The sequence below is a fragment of the Leucoraja erinacea genome, chromosome 11 (genome assembly GCF_028641065.1).
Source record: "Leucoraja erinacea ecotype New England chromosome 11, Leri_hhj_1, whole genome shotgun sequence".
In the NCBI taxonomy this organism is placed as follows: Eukaryota; Metazoa; Chordata; class Chondrichthyes; order Rajiformes; family Rajidae; genus Leucoraja; species Leucoraja erinaceus.
Window position 1 is genome coordinate 54,944,127 of NC_073387.1, and position 14,457 is coordinate 54,958,583.

At 46.3% G+C, this 14,457-nt stretch overlaps 1 protein-coding gene across 1 annotated transcript in view; it reads right to left on the reverse strand.

Moving 5' to 3' along the window:
* Window positions 1-11,804: 11,804 nt before the first annotated feature.
* Window positions 11,805-14,457, reverse strand: part of LOC129701382 (protein Shroom2-like) — a 59,634-nt gene continuing 56,981 nt past the window's right edge. The window contains exon 10 of the mRNA XM_055642519.1: window positions 11,805-12,418. Coding sequence (XP_055498494.1) covers window positions 12,170-12,418 — 249 coding nt within the window. The 3' untranslated portion in view covers window positions 11,805-12,169. The remainder of the gene's footprint in view (window positions 12,419-14,457) is intronic.

Consider the following 14,457-nt stretch of genomic DNA (forward strand, 5'->3'; position numbering starts at 1 on the left):
AGCGCAGAAGGTTAAGGGGGGACTTGATAGAGGTCTTTAAAATGATGAGAGGGATAGACAGAGTTGACGTGGATAAGCTTTTCCCACTGAGAGTAGGGAAGATTCAAACAAGAGGACATGACTTGAGAATTAAGAGATAGAAGTTTAGCGGTAACATGAGGGGGAACTTCTTTACTCAGAGAGTGGTAGCTGTGTGGAATGAGCTTCCAGTGGAAGTGGTGGAGGCAGGTTCGATTTTATAATTTAACAATAAATTGGATAGGTATATGGACGGGAAAGGAATGGAGGGTTATGGTCTGAGTGCAGGTAGATGGGACTAGGTGAAAGTAAGTGTTCGGCACGGACTTGAAGGACCCCGATGGCCTGTTTCCATGCTGTAATTGTTATATTTTTTTCACACAGAGAGTGGTGAATCTCTGGAACTCTCTGCCACAGAGGGTAGTTGAGGCCAGTTCATTGGCTATATTTAAGAGGGAGTTAGATGTGGCCCTTGTGGCTAAGGGGATCAGGGGGGGTATGGAGAGAAGGCAGGTACGGGATACTGAGTTGGATGATCAGCCATGATCATATTGAATGGCGGTGCAGGCTCGAAGGGCCGAATGGCCTACTCCTGCACCTAATTTCTATGTTTCTATATGGTTATAAAGGGCATAGTCATACGGCCCTTCGGTCCATCCTGACCAAGATGCCCCATCTAAGCGTGACCCATTTGCACACGTTTTGTCCATGTTTTACTCACGATTCCAGTATCTCAAAACAATGATCACTATTAGTTTCAGGATCAAAGTCCAATATGTGGTTTCTCTGTAACAAAGGGGTTGCTAGTCAGTGAACGTTTGCCCAGTCTGGTGATTTACTGATTTGGAGTTGAATTATAAAGAACTGGCTTTGTGTTGTTTGTGTGCATGAGGTGCAGTCTGATAAATGTTGTGAAGGCTGCTCTCTTAGAAGAATAAAATCTACACTAGTTTAGTTTAGTTTGTCATCACATGTACTGAAGTACAGTGAGGAGCTTTTATTGCCTGCTGAAGGGGCTGTCCCACTGTACGAGCTAATTCAAGAGCTCTCCTGAGTTTAAAACAAAAATCAAACTCGTGGTAAGTACGTAGAATGTACGTAGCGGGTACGTCGGAGCTTGGGGACTTCCCTTAGCGGCTCGAAATTCTCTGCCTCAGAGGCCGGTTCTCTGGATACTTTCAAGAGAGGCTCTTAAAGATAGTGGAGTCAGGGGATATGGGGAGAAGGCAGGAGCAGGGTACTGATTGTGGATGGAACGCAAAAATGCTGGAGAAACTCAGCGGGTGCAGCAGCATCTATGGAGCGAAGGAAATAGGCAACGTTTCGGCCCGAAACCCTTACGGGTTTCGACCCAAAACGTTGCCTATTTCCTTTGGGTTTCGGCTCGAAAAGTTGCCTATTTCCTTCGCTCCATAGATGCTGCTGCACCCGCTGAGTTTCTCCAGCATTTTTGTGCACCTTCAATTTTCCAGCATCGCCAGTTCCTTCTTAAACACTGATTGTGGATGATCAGCCATGATCACATTGAATGGCGGTGCTGGCTCGAGGGGCCGAATGGCCGACTCCTGCACCTATTGTCTATTAACACCTGTTGTCAGGATTGAACCCGAGTCTCTGGTGCTGTAAGACAGCAACCTTACCGCTGCGCCACCGTGCCATTACAGGTAAGCCTAAAAACACGGCACGCACTGATGGAGCCAATCCACATTTATTGATTACTAGACCAAGTGCAGACCCGTTGGGTCTGCTCGCCCAACGCAGCCGTTCCCTACCCGTAGCCCCCACGGGAGACGTGGTCCTCCAACTCAAGCGGCTCAGTAATCAGCAGTGCGGCTGTTTTTAAATGGCGTCTTTGAGGCGACATGCGGCGCGCCAGCAGCCGTTATGGTCGCTGGCCAGCAGGAGGCGACAAAATGAGTGAGTGGGGGGGGGGGGGGGGGGGGGAGAAGGATTTGATTTAAAATGTGTACATAAACACGACGAAATGTAATGAGGAGTAGATACTTGGAATGAAAAGTGAAATCTCTACCGAAATGGAAAAGATCTCGGCGATTGTGCGTCTGGATTCGGCGTGGCAAGGAATCAAAGGAAGAAAGGCAGCCGGCAGCCGTACATGTAAATGGATCCATTCCGATTGGACATCTGCGAGCATTGGGCATTCCGATTGGACATCTGCGAGCATTGGGCATTGTGACATCACACGATGGAACGAATCAAAAGGCAGAAATGCAGCCGGACGGCAGGCGGCAGCCACAGAGTTTTATATAATAATAGATAGATAGATAGATTAACCGACATGGCACCACTGCAAATAATGGACAAAAGCAAACAGGACGTGTAAACCTGGTGACGAAAGAGTAAATGATTATCATGTTATGAATGACTAAGGTTTCAGTCACCATGTTACGGGCAAGGGATCGTCAAGCTGGAAAGGGTGCAGAGAAGATTTACGAGGATGTTGCCAGGAATCGAGGAGCCACAGGGAGAGGTTGGGCAGGCTAGGACTTCACTCCTTGGAGCGCAGGAAGACGAGGGGTGATCTTATAGAGGGCGTCTGAGGGGTAACTATTTTACACAGAGTGTATGGAACGAGCTGCCCAAGCAATCAAGGGATATGAGGGAAAACCAGGAATTTGGATGATCAGCCATAATCATATTAAATGGCAGTGCTGGCTCAAAGGGTCGAATGGCCTACTGCTGCACCTATTTTCTATGTTTCTAAAGTACTGGAACAGTATCCCGTTTGAATGCCTACTTATCTCAGTCTGACATTTTGTCAAATTGAAGTCTTTGATTTTAACTTGCTATATTTCTTTTATAACTTGTTTATTTCTCATGTCTCTTCCTTTCTTTGGTAATATAAACCTAGATTCATTCTTCAATACATTTCTTATTTATGTTGCTGTCATGTTTTTAAAAAAGTCCAATAGCTTATATATTTTTTGTCTTCAGTTTAGTGTAAGGTTAGTTTTCGTTTAGAGATACAGCATGGAAGTAGGCCCTTCGGCCCGCCGAGACTAAGCTGACCCTCGATCACCCATTCACACTAGATCGGGTTATCTCACTGTCACATCCACTCCCTACACACTAGGGGCAATTTACAAGTGGCCATTTAACCTACAAACCTGTACGTCTTTGGGACGTGGGAAGAACCGGGAGCAACATTTTTAACATAGAACTAATGAGAACACACGAGCGACAGTCATGGTAGGTGGCGCAGCGGGAAAGTTGCTGCCTTACAGCGAATGCAGCGCAGGAGACCCGGGTTCGATCCCGACTACGGGTGCTGTCTGTACGGAGTTTGCACGTTCTCCCCGTGACCTGCGTGGGTTTTCTCCGAGATCTTCTGTTTCCTCCCACACTCCAAAGACGTGCAGGTGTGTAGGTGAATTGGCTTGGTGTAAATGTAAAAACTGTCCCTAGTGTGTGTAGGACAGTGTTAATGTGCGGGGACAACTGGTCGGTGCGGACTCGGTGGGCCGAAGGGCCTGTTTCCGTGCTGTATCCTTAAACTAAAACTAAACATCCGGGTGAAGCCCATGCAGTAACAGGGGAGAACGTGCAAACATAGAAACATAGAAATTAGGTGCAGGAGTAGGCCATTCGGCCCTTCGAGCCAGCACCGCCATTCAATATGATCATGGCTGATCATCCAACTCAGTATCCCGTACCTGCCTTCTCTCCATACCCCCTGATCCCCTTAGCCACAAGGGCCACATCTAACTCCCTCTTAAATATATCCAATGAACTGGCCTCGACTATCCTCTGTGGCAGAGAGTTCCAGAGATTCACCACTATCTGTGTGAAAAAAAGTTCTTCTCATCTCGGTTTTAAAGGATTTCCCCCTTATCCTTAAGCTGTGACCCCTTGTCCTGGACTTCCCCAACATCGGGAGCAATCTTCCTGCATCTAGCCTGTCCAACCCCTTAAGAATTTTGTAAGTTTCTATAAGATCCCCTCTCAATCTCCTAAATTCTAGAGAGTATAAACCAAGTCCATCCAGTCTTTCTTCATAAGACAGTCCTGACATCCCAGGAAGCAGTCTGGTGAACCTTCTCTGCACTCCCTCTATGGCAATAATGTCCTTCCTCAGATTTGGAGACCAAAACTGTACGCAATACTCCAGGTGTGGTCTCACCAAGACCCTGTACAACTGCAGTAGAACCTCCCTGCTCCTATACTCAAATCCTTTTGCTATGAAATGCTGTCTATCCACATAGACAGCACCAGAGGTCAGGATTGAACCCGGGTCTCTGGCGCTGTGAGGCAGTAACTCTACCAGCTGTGCTACTGTACCGGATATTTGATAGTGATCGTTTGGAAATAAAGTTATCAATTGTTAATGCGCTGAAACTGTAGCAGGCAGTTGATGAAGGTTGCAGGCCTGTTGTGCAGCTTGCTTACATTGACTGCTCCGTTACAATGACAACAGCTATCGCCAGTGACCTCGAGTGTAGAGTCGGAAAGTTCAACTACAGTTTTATCTCTTAAATGACGTTGTGTACGGGCGCCGTCTAAAATGGATGCCACGTGAGTTAAAATGGCCAACTGAGGACGTTGCTCTTCAGCGCCCTGGAATATTACGTTCCACGTTCACAGCTGAACAAGGGAAGGCTGATATTCCATTGGCAACTTGATACTTAACCCAGCATTAATAGTCTTGCCGTGGCCCAGAATGATCTGTCATTGTAGTTTTTGTTTGACCGCACAATGAACACGGGAAAGATACGCAGGCCTGTGGGTTGTGTGGGAAGGAACTGCAGATGCTGGTTTAATCCCTCTGCTCATTGGCAGGAATCCAACTCTCGCCGACTGTTCAAGATCCAGCGGCAACCAGAAAAACGCTACGATTCTTCGGGCGACTGAGGAGACGACTCACGACCGTACAGGCGACAGCCTAGTTGCCTAAAAAAATCGCCTAAGTGGGACGGGCCCATTAGCCGGATCGAACTCTGTCGCCGTAAGTCAACAACTCTACCTCAGCGCCACCGTGTCGCCCGAGATCTTAAATGAACACTTATTACCTCTACTGTACCTGTAGCTTAACACTGTGATCCTTGCTGTTGGGTCTATCCATTAACAATCTGGATGTGAGTATAGGAGACTGATTAATCCATTCGCAGATGATACAAGATCAATAGACGCCCACGGCAGCAATCGATGAGTTGGCAACATGAATAATTGCAGAATATACGGTCGTAAGGTCATAAGTGATAGGAGCAGAATTAGGCCATTCGGCCCCATCAAGTCGACTCCGCCATTCAAGCATGGCTGATCTATCTCTCCCTCCGAACCCCATTCTCCGGCCTGCTCCCCATAATCCCTGACACCCACACTAATCAAGAATCTATCCATGTTGTTTAAGAAGGAACTGCAGATGCTGGAAATTCGAAGGTACACAAAAAATCTGGAGAAACTCAACGGGTGCAGCAGCATCTATGGAGCGAAGGAAATCCTTCGCTCTATAGATGCTGCTGCACCCGCTGAGTTTCTCCAGATTTTTTGTGTACCCAAGAATCTATCCATCTCTGCCTGAAGAACTTTTTTTCACACAGAGAGTGGTGAATCTCTGGAACTCTCTGCCACAGAGGGTAGTTGAGGCCAGTTCATTGGCTATATTTAAGAGGGAGTTAGATGTGGCCATTGTGGCTAAGGGGATCAGGGGGTATGGAGAGAAGGCAGGTACGGGATACTGAGTTGGATGATCAGCCATGATCATATTGAATGGCGGTGCAGGTTCGAAGGGCCGAATGGCCTACTCCTGCACCTAATTTCTATGTTTCTATGTTTCTAAAAATACCCACTGACTTGTGGCCTCCATGGCATTCAGTGGCAAAGAATTCCACAGATTCACCACCCTCTGACTAAAGATATTCCTCCTCATCTCCTTCCTAAAGGAACATCCTTTAATACTGAGGCTGCGACCTCTAGTCCTAGACTCTCCCACTAGTGGAAATATCCTCTCCACATCCACTCTATCCACCCTCTGACTAAAGATATTCCTCCTCATCTCCTTCCCAAAGGAACGTCCTTTAATTCTGAGGCTGCGACCTCCAGTCCCAGACTCTCCCACGAGTGGATGTATTCTTTCGACAGCAGAAGTCATCACAATATCAAAATAAATATCACAATGATAAAATAATGACAGGTTTATCAGGTTGCATCTGAGAATAAGAGGGAGCCCTTCTAAGAAAACATCTTCTAAGGACACATCTTCTAAGGACATTATTGCCATAGAGGGAGTGCAGAGAAGGTTCACCAGACTGATTCCGGGGATGTCAGGACTGTCTTATGAAGAAAGACTGGATAGACTTGGTTTATACTCTCTAGAATTTAGGAGATTGAGAGGGGATCTTATAGAAACTTACAAAATCCTTAAGGGGTTGGACAGGCTAGATGCAGGAAGATTGTTCCTGATGTTGGGGAAGTCCAGGACAAGGGGTCACAGCTTAAGGATAAGGGGGAAATCCTTTAAAACCGAGATGAGGAGAACTTTTTTCACACAGAGAGTGGTGAATCTCTGGAACTCTCTGCCACAGAGGGTAGTTGAGGCCAGTTCATTGGCTATATTTAAGAGGGAGTTAGATGTGGCCCTTGTGGCCAAGGGGATCAGAGGGTATGGAGAGAAGGCAGGTACGGGATACTGAGTTGGATGATCAGCCATGATCATATTAAATGGCGGTGCAGGCTCGAAGGGCCGAATGGCCTCTACTCCTGCACCTAATTTCTATGTTTCTATGTTTCTATCTCTTTGCTGTGAACTACGTGGATGCAAGCTATTATTTTTTATGTACATTACAGTCGATCACATTTAATGTATCATCGTACAATGTGAAAAGAAAATGCTGGAACAATAATTAATATACAAAACATACATGGATGAGGATAACATACATTAGGTAGTTACAAACCGTGTACTTGATGAATATGTGCAAAAATGAAGGCAATTTACAATCTTTTAAATATTACAGTTTAAATCGCTGTGTTGTCATCTGAAGATATGTCAGTGTCACATTTAACCAGACAGATTCTAGTGTTACCACCTTCCACATTTCACCCTCCATCTCCAATTTAGTGTATGGAAGAAGGCCCTTCAGCCCATCTAATTTATGACAACCAATATGAAAGCTAATGGAATGTTGGCCTTCATAACAAGAGGATTTCAGAATAGGAGTAAAGAGGTTCTTCTGCAGTTGTATAGGGCTCTGGTAAGACCACATCTGGAGTATTGTGTACAGTTTGGGTCTCCAAATTTGAGGAAGGACATCCTTGTGATTGAGGCAGTGCAGCGTAAGTTCACGAGATTGATCCCTGGGATGGCGGGACTGTCATATGAGGAAAGATTGAAAAGACTAGGCTTGTACTCAATGGAGTTTAGAAGGATGAGGGGGGATCTTATAGAAACATATAAAATTATAAAAGGACTGGACAAGCTAGATGCAGGAATGTTCCCAATGTCGGGCGAGCCCAGAACCAGGGACCAGTGTCTTAGAATAAAGGGGAGGCCATTTAAGACTGAGGTGAGAAAAAATGTTTTCACCCAGAGTTTATGGAATTCCCTGCCACAGAGGGCAGTGGAGGCCAAGTCACTGGATGGATTTAAGAGAGAGTTAGATAGAGCTCTAGGGGCTAGTGAAATCAAGGGATATGGGGAGAAGGCGGGCACGGGTTATTGATTGGGGACGATCAGCCATGATCACAATGAATGGCGCTGCTGGCTCGAAGGGCCGAATGGCCTCCTCCTGCACCTATTTTCTATGTTTCTATGTTCCGTTTTCCCCACAGTTGGACCATATCCGTCCAAAGATTTCCTATCCATGTACACTATCCAAATGTTGTGACTGTACCTGCCTCAACTTCCTCCTCTGGCAACTCGTTCCATACTGCCACTACCCCATGTGAAACATTTTCCCCTCAGATTCCTATTCGATCTTTCCCCTTTCAAGTTCAACCCGTTCCCTCCAATTCTTCATTCCTCCACTCTGAGAAAAAACACTGAGCATTGATACACGTAGGAATGAACTGCAGATGGAGGTTCACACCAAAGGCGACTTCACCCATCCACGTTCCCCAGAGATGCTGCCGGACCCGCTGAGTCACTCCAGCAGTTTGTGTCCATCTGCTGAGCATTCACATGATCTCTTCCCTTCATACAACTCTAATGTCAACCTCCAATACTGAATGAGCAAATCTTTCGATCAAAAAAAGAGGCACAGAGTGCTGGAGTAACACAGCGGGTCAGGCAGCATCTCTGGAGAACATGGATAGGCGACATTTCGGGTCGGGACCCTTCTTCTGTCTGAGGAAGGATCCCGACACGGAACGTCACCCATCCATGTTCTTCGGCCTGACACGGCGAGTTACTCCAGCACTTTGTTTTTGCCTCAGGATTCCAGCATCTGCGGTTCTTTGTTTCTCCAATGTTATCTGTATGTTTCGATTGCCTTAGTTCTAATCCACATCACCTTCACTCAATGCCCGATCAGCCCAACTACAGGAGTTTCTCCACATCATCACCTCCTTCACCTCCAAGAATCTATAGCTCCTCCACTTCTGAATTCTATAGTTTAGTTTATTGTCACGTGTACCGAGGTACAGTGAAAAGCTTTTGCTGCGCGCTAACCAGTCAGCGGAAAGACAATACATGATTACAATCGAGCCATCCACAGTGTATAGATACATTATAAGGGAATAACGTTTAGTGCAAGGTAATGCCCGCAAAGTCCAATCAAAGACAGTCCGAGGGTCTCGAGTCCAACGAGGAGAATTCTTAGTCAAAGAGACCAACCGCACAGAAACAGGCCCTTTGGCCCAACTTGCCTATGCTGACCCTGATGCCCCGGAAACATGTACAATTCTTAAGGGATTGGACAGGCTAGATGCAGGAAAAATGTTCCCAATGTTGGGCGAGTCCAGAACCAGTTTAAGAATAAGGGGTAGGCCATTTAAGACTGAGATGAGGGAAAAAACCTTTTCACCCAGAGAGTTGTGAATCTGTGGAATTCTCTGCCACAGAAGGCAGTGGAGGCCAATTCACTGGATGTATTCAAGAGAGAGTTAGATAGAGCTCTTAGGGATAACGGAATCAAGGGATATGGGGAGAAAGCAGGAACAGGGTACTGATATTGGATGATCAGCCATGATCATATTGAATGGCGGTGCTGGCTCGAAGGGCCGAATGGCCTACTCCTGTATCTATTTTCTATGCTGTTTACTATTTTTTATGCTAGCGTACATCATTTTCCCTGTTCTTCCTTTGACTCTCTGTGGTAAATTTTCCAAGTACAACAGAACTGGGAATTCCCTTGCAAAGTTTATTCCTTCAGCAGATCCCTAATGGTCATCTGTCCTAATATCTCCTACTGGGGTTTAGAAACATAGAAAACAGGTGCAGGAGGAGGCCATTTGGCCCTTCGAGCCAGCACCGCCATTCCTTGTGATCATGGCTGATCATCCACAATCAGTGACCCGTGCCTGCCTTCTCCCCATATCCCTTGACTCCACTAGCCCCCAGAGCTCTATCTAACTCTCTTTTAAATCCATCCAGTGAATTGGCCTCCACTGCCCTCTGTGGCAGGGAATTCCTCAAATTCACAACTCTCTGAGTGAATTTTTTTTTTCTCATCACAGTTTTAAATGGCCTTCCCTTAATTCTTAGACTGTGTGGTCCCTGGTTCTGGACTCGCCCAACATTGAGAGCATTTTTCCTTCATCCAGCTTGTCCAGTCCTTTTATAATTCCGTACGTTTCCATAAGATATCCCCTCATCCTTCTAAATCCCAGTGAATACAAGCCCGGTCTTTCCAATCTTTCCATATATGAGGAATGTTTATTGTTGTTCTGTTTTACGTCACTCCTGTTCCACCTTGATAGGTTAAAGCTAATATATAAATACTGTACATGTTGCAACTGCTGCAATAAATGATTTTGTATATTGGATGAAATATTGCTATTTGGTCCGGAAATCAATGAAAAGATTTCATACAGCAAGATGACGTCAAGCCTGAGCGCTGTTACGATAAGCAGAATGTTTTTGCAATGAAAACAGTATCTCATAATTTATACATGATGTTATGTTTCATACTTATCAATTTTAAACAATGCAGCTGTTAGTTTGATATCGTGGGGCGGCACTGTGTTATTCCTAAAGAGTTAGGTTCTATAAGTGCGCAACTCCATGTGGAAATGATCTACCTATATCGAGTCACGGCATCACACAGCATGGAAACAGCAGGCCCTTCTGCCCAGTTCAACCATGCCGCCCTATCTGAGCTAGTCCCATTTGCCTGCATTTTACCCCTCTCTCCTCTGAAATGTTCCCATCAATGTACCTGTCCAAACCTCTTCAAATGTAACTCGACCAAGTGCGGACCCGTTGGGCTCCGTCCCCCAACTAAATATTCCACCACTGACCCATAGTCCCCAACTGCGCAGGCACGGCTGAGGGGTTCCCGTTGCGACGCCAGAGATCCCCGGTGTGACGCAAGTCACTGCAACCCTCTCTCAACTGCGCCTCACCAGCCCTCTTTTTGAAACGTTTTGTTTGAAAATCGTGAATTTTTAAATGTGAATGAGATTCGGGATCCCATTGTGACGTTACTGTGACGTTGAACGCTGCTGATGGGCAGGGAAAGTGGAAAAGTGGTTTGAAAAGTAAATTTTGTTAAATGTCAATAACTTGTAAAATATAACATTAATCTGAACAAAACTTGTTTCTTTGACATCCCGGGACAATGGTGAGTAAGGTGGGCCAAAAACTGTAGCGCTATCGTGTACTGTTTTGGCGGGGTTCGCGAATATCGTGCATATGCACACACGCAGACATACAAACAAGCTGAGAGTTTTAGTAATTAATAGTATTGATAGATAGATAGTACCTGCCTCAACTACCTCCTCTGGCAGCTTGTTCCATATTCCCCCCCAGCCTCTGAGTGGAAAAGGTTGCCCCTCAAGATTAGGGGGGTTATGAAATCTTTCCTTCTCAGTTTCTATCTCTAGTTTTTAATTCCTCTAACCTACTTTAAAGACTTGAGCATGCACCCTATCTGTTCTCCTTGTGTTTTTATCCACCACCATAAGATCATCCCTCTGCTCCAAGGGGTAAAGTCCTAGCCTGCCCAACCTCTGCTGATAGTTCAGGATCTCAAGTCCTGGCAACATTCTCGTAAACCTTCTCTGCTCCCTTTCCAACTTACGCCATGATCACAGTGAATGGCGGTGCTGGCTCGAAGGGCCGAATGGCCTACTCCTGCACCTATCGTCTATTGTCTAATGGCATCCTTCCCGGAGCAGGGGGATTAAAGCACAAGAACCCAAGTGTGTGGAAAGGAACTGCAGATGCTGGTATATACTGAAGATAGGACACAAAGCTCTGGAGTAACTCAGCAGGTCAGGCAACATCTCTGGAGTAAAAGGATGGGTAACGTTTCAGGGTTGGGACCTTTTTTCAGTCCAGAGACTTGGACACGAGAATCCAAGTGCAGTCTCACCAACATCTTGTACCTAACTCATTTTTTAATGGGTTTTACAAAGTACTATGTTTACATATCTGTTGAACTGCTGCAAGTAAGAATTCCATTGTTCCATTCCGGGACATATGATAATAAAACACTCTTGACTCTAATGTGCAAATAGTGAGAAACTAATGGGTCTGTCCCACTTGCGATGATTTTTAGGCGACTGTCGGAGACCGTCATAGTCGTAGCAGGTCGCCGAAAAAATGGCGACGGGAATAATGGGCCTGTCCCACTTAGGCGAATGTTTAGGCGGCAGTCGGCGACTATGACAATGGAATTCACCGCAGTCAGCCCCGGCGACAAGCTAGGTCACCTGGCGACATCCCACGGCAGCACCTACGTCAAGCTACGCTCATTGGCGTCAAATCTACGATCGCCGACTGTCTCCGAAGATTTTTCACCATGTTGAAATTCCAGCGATGACCAGAAAGACGTTACGACTATTTGGGCGACTGAGGAGACGACTCACGCCCGTACAGGCGACACCCTGGCGACCATGTCACCTAAATAATGGCCTAAGTGGCCCAGGCCCATGAAGAGTTAACATCTGCTGATCTTGGAATGAACATTTAAAATCACCAGATGGGAGAAATGCATCTTGGATTTTTGCCGGAAAGTTGGCTGGAAAGAAATGATCAAAGACTGTTCTCGAGAAATCCCAGTTGTTCTTCGGTCAGGCGGAGATTTTCTTCGATTTCTTTTTGCTTGATAATTAAAGCTTTTCTCATCTGTACAAAGTGGTGGCAGTGTTGGAGTTGTATCTGGTTGAGGTAGTTGCTGAGGATTCTGAAGGTCATTCTCTCCCGGTGATCTTGATGCACCTTCAGCCCTCTGGCTCCTTCGTGTCGATGGGAGAGCGTCTGGTGCCTCTCGTTCAGCGATTGCTGGAGGAACGGAACAAGTATTATAACCAGCAAACCAGTATTGTGAACCAGCATCAGTCCACGTAGGTCAAGGAATAGAACGTGGCTGTAATTGGCCTCCATGAATTGCCCTTATAGCCCTGTCCCACGGCACGAGTTCATTCCAAGAGCTCTCCCGAGTTTAAAAAAAAAAAAAAAAAATCAAACTCGTGGTAAGCGCGGAGAATTAACGTAGCGGGTACGTCGGAGCTCAGGGACGTCTCTCAGCGCTAACGGCGGGTACTCGGGAAGACTCGCTAACGGCAGGTAAGCACGGGAAGACTCGTGAAGATTTTTCAACATGTTGGAAAATGTCCACGAGAGCCCCGAGTACCGACGAGTGGCCATTACCGTAAATCTCCGAGTTCGAATCAGGGGAAACTCGGGAGAGAACTCTTGGAATGAACTCGTACCGTGGGACAGGGCTTTAAGTGTGTAGGGAGTGGATGAGAAAGTGGTATAGGGCAACATGGTGGCACAGCGGTAGAGACCTGGGTTTGATCCAAACTATAGACAATCAACAATAGACAAAAGGCAATAGGTACAGGAGTAGGCCATTCGGCCCTTCGAGCCAGCACCGCCATTCAATGTGATCATGGCTGATCATCCCCAATCATTACCCCATTCCTCCCTTTTCACCATATCCCCTGACTCCGCTATCTTTAAGAGCTCCATCTAAGTCTCTCTTGAAAGCATCCAGAGAACCGGCTGTGGAATTCTCTGAGGCAGAGAATTCCACAGATTCACAACTCTCTGGGTGAAAAAGATTTTCCTCATCTCCATTCTAAATGGCCTACCCCTTATTCTTAAACTGTGGCCCCTGGTTCTGGACTCCCCCAACATCGGAAACATGTTTCCTGCCTCATGGATGTCCAATCACTTAATAATATTATGTTTTAATAAGATACCCGCTCATCCTTCTAAACTCCAGAGTGTACAAGCCCAGACTCTCCATTCTCTCAGCATATGACAGTCCCGCCATCCCGGGAATTAACCTGGTGAACCTACTCTGCACTCCCTCAAAAGCAAGCATGTCCTTCCTCAAATTTGGAGACCAAAACTGCACACAATACTCCAGGTGTGGTCTCACTAGGGCTCTGCACAACTGCAGAAGGACCCGTCTGCCCCGTACAGACTACGAGTGTTGTCTGTACGGAGTTTGTACGTCCTCCCTGTGATCTGCGTGGGTTTTTTTTACCAAGATCTTAGTTTTCCCCCCACACTCCAAAGACGTAAAGGTTTGTAGGTTCATTGGTGTGGTAGAAATGTAAAATTGTCGCTTGTGTGTAGGATAGTGTTAATGTGCGGGGATCGCTGGCCGGTGCGGACCTGGTGTGACGAAGGGCCTGTTTCTCTAAAGTTAACTAGACTAAACCTGCTGGGTACCGATCATTCAGAATCAGAGAGGCATCGATGGGAAGGGAAAGTCAAAATGGGGCAAGAGTGGGGGGTGTGGGGGAAATTAGGTTAGAAGAGTGTAGCGGAGAAAGAACTGGAGCAGAATTAGAATGGCAGAGCAATTGAAATTTTAGATAGACACAAAATGCTGGAGTAACTCAGCAGGTCAGGTAGCGTCTCTGGGGTGTAAGGATGGGTGACGTTTCAGGTCGGGACCCTTCCTCTTCAACGTTGGTCTTTGGTGTCGGAGGGGCAAAGGGTAGCACGGCAGAGTGTCAGAGGCTCGGGTTTAATCCTGACCTCAGGGGGGTGTCGCTATGGAGTTAAAATAAAGATAGCCCCCATTTTTTGACCATTTGGAAAGATGCTCAGTCTGGGTTCTCTGAGTCTGCAAGACTGAGTACTTCAGTCCGAAGATGGTTCTCGACCCGAAACGTCACCCATTCCTTCTCTCCAGAGATGCTGCCTGTCCCGCTAAGTTACTCCAGCTTTTTTGTGTCTCTCTGGGGAACTTCAAATGTTTATAACTCCTTGCTTTTACTTTCATGGAACATTTTTTTTACACACACTTAAACTGTGGGTCTTTATCACACGTCATCCAAAAAAATAACATCTGACAATGG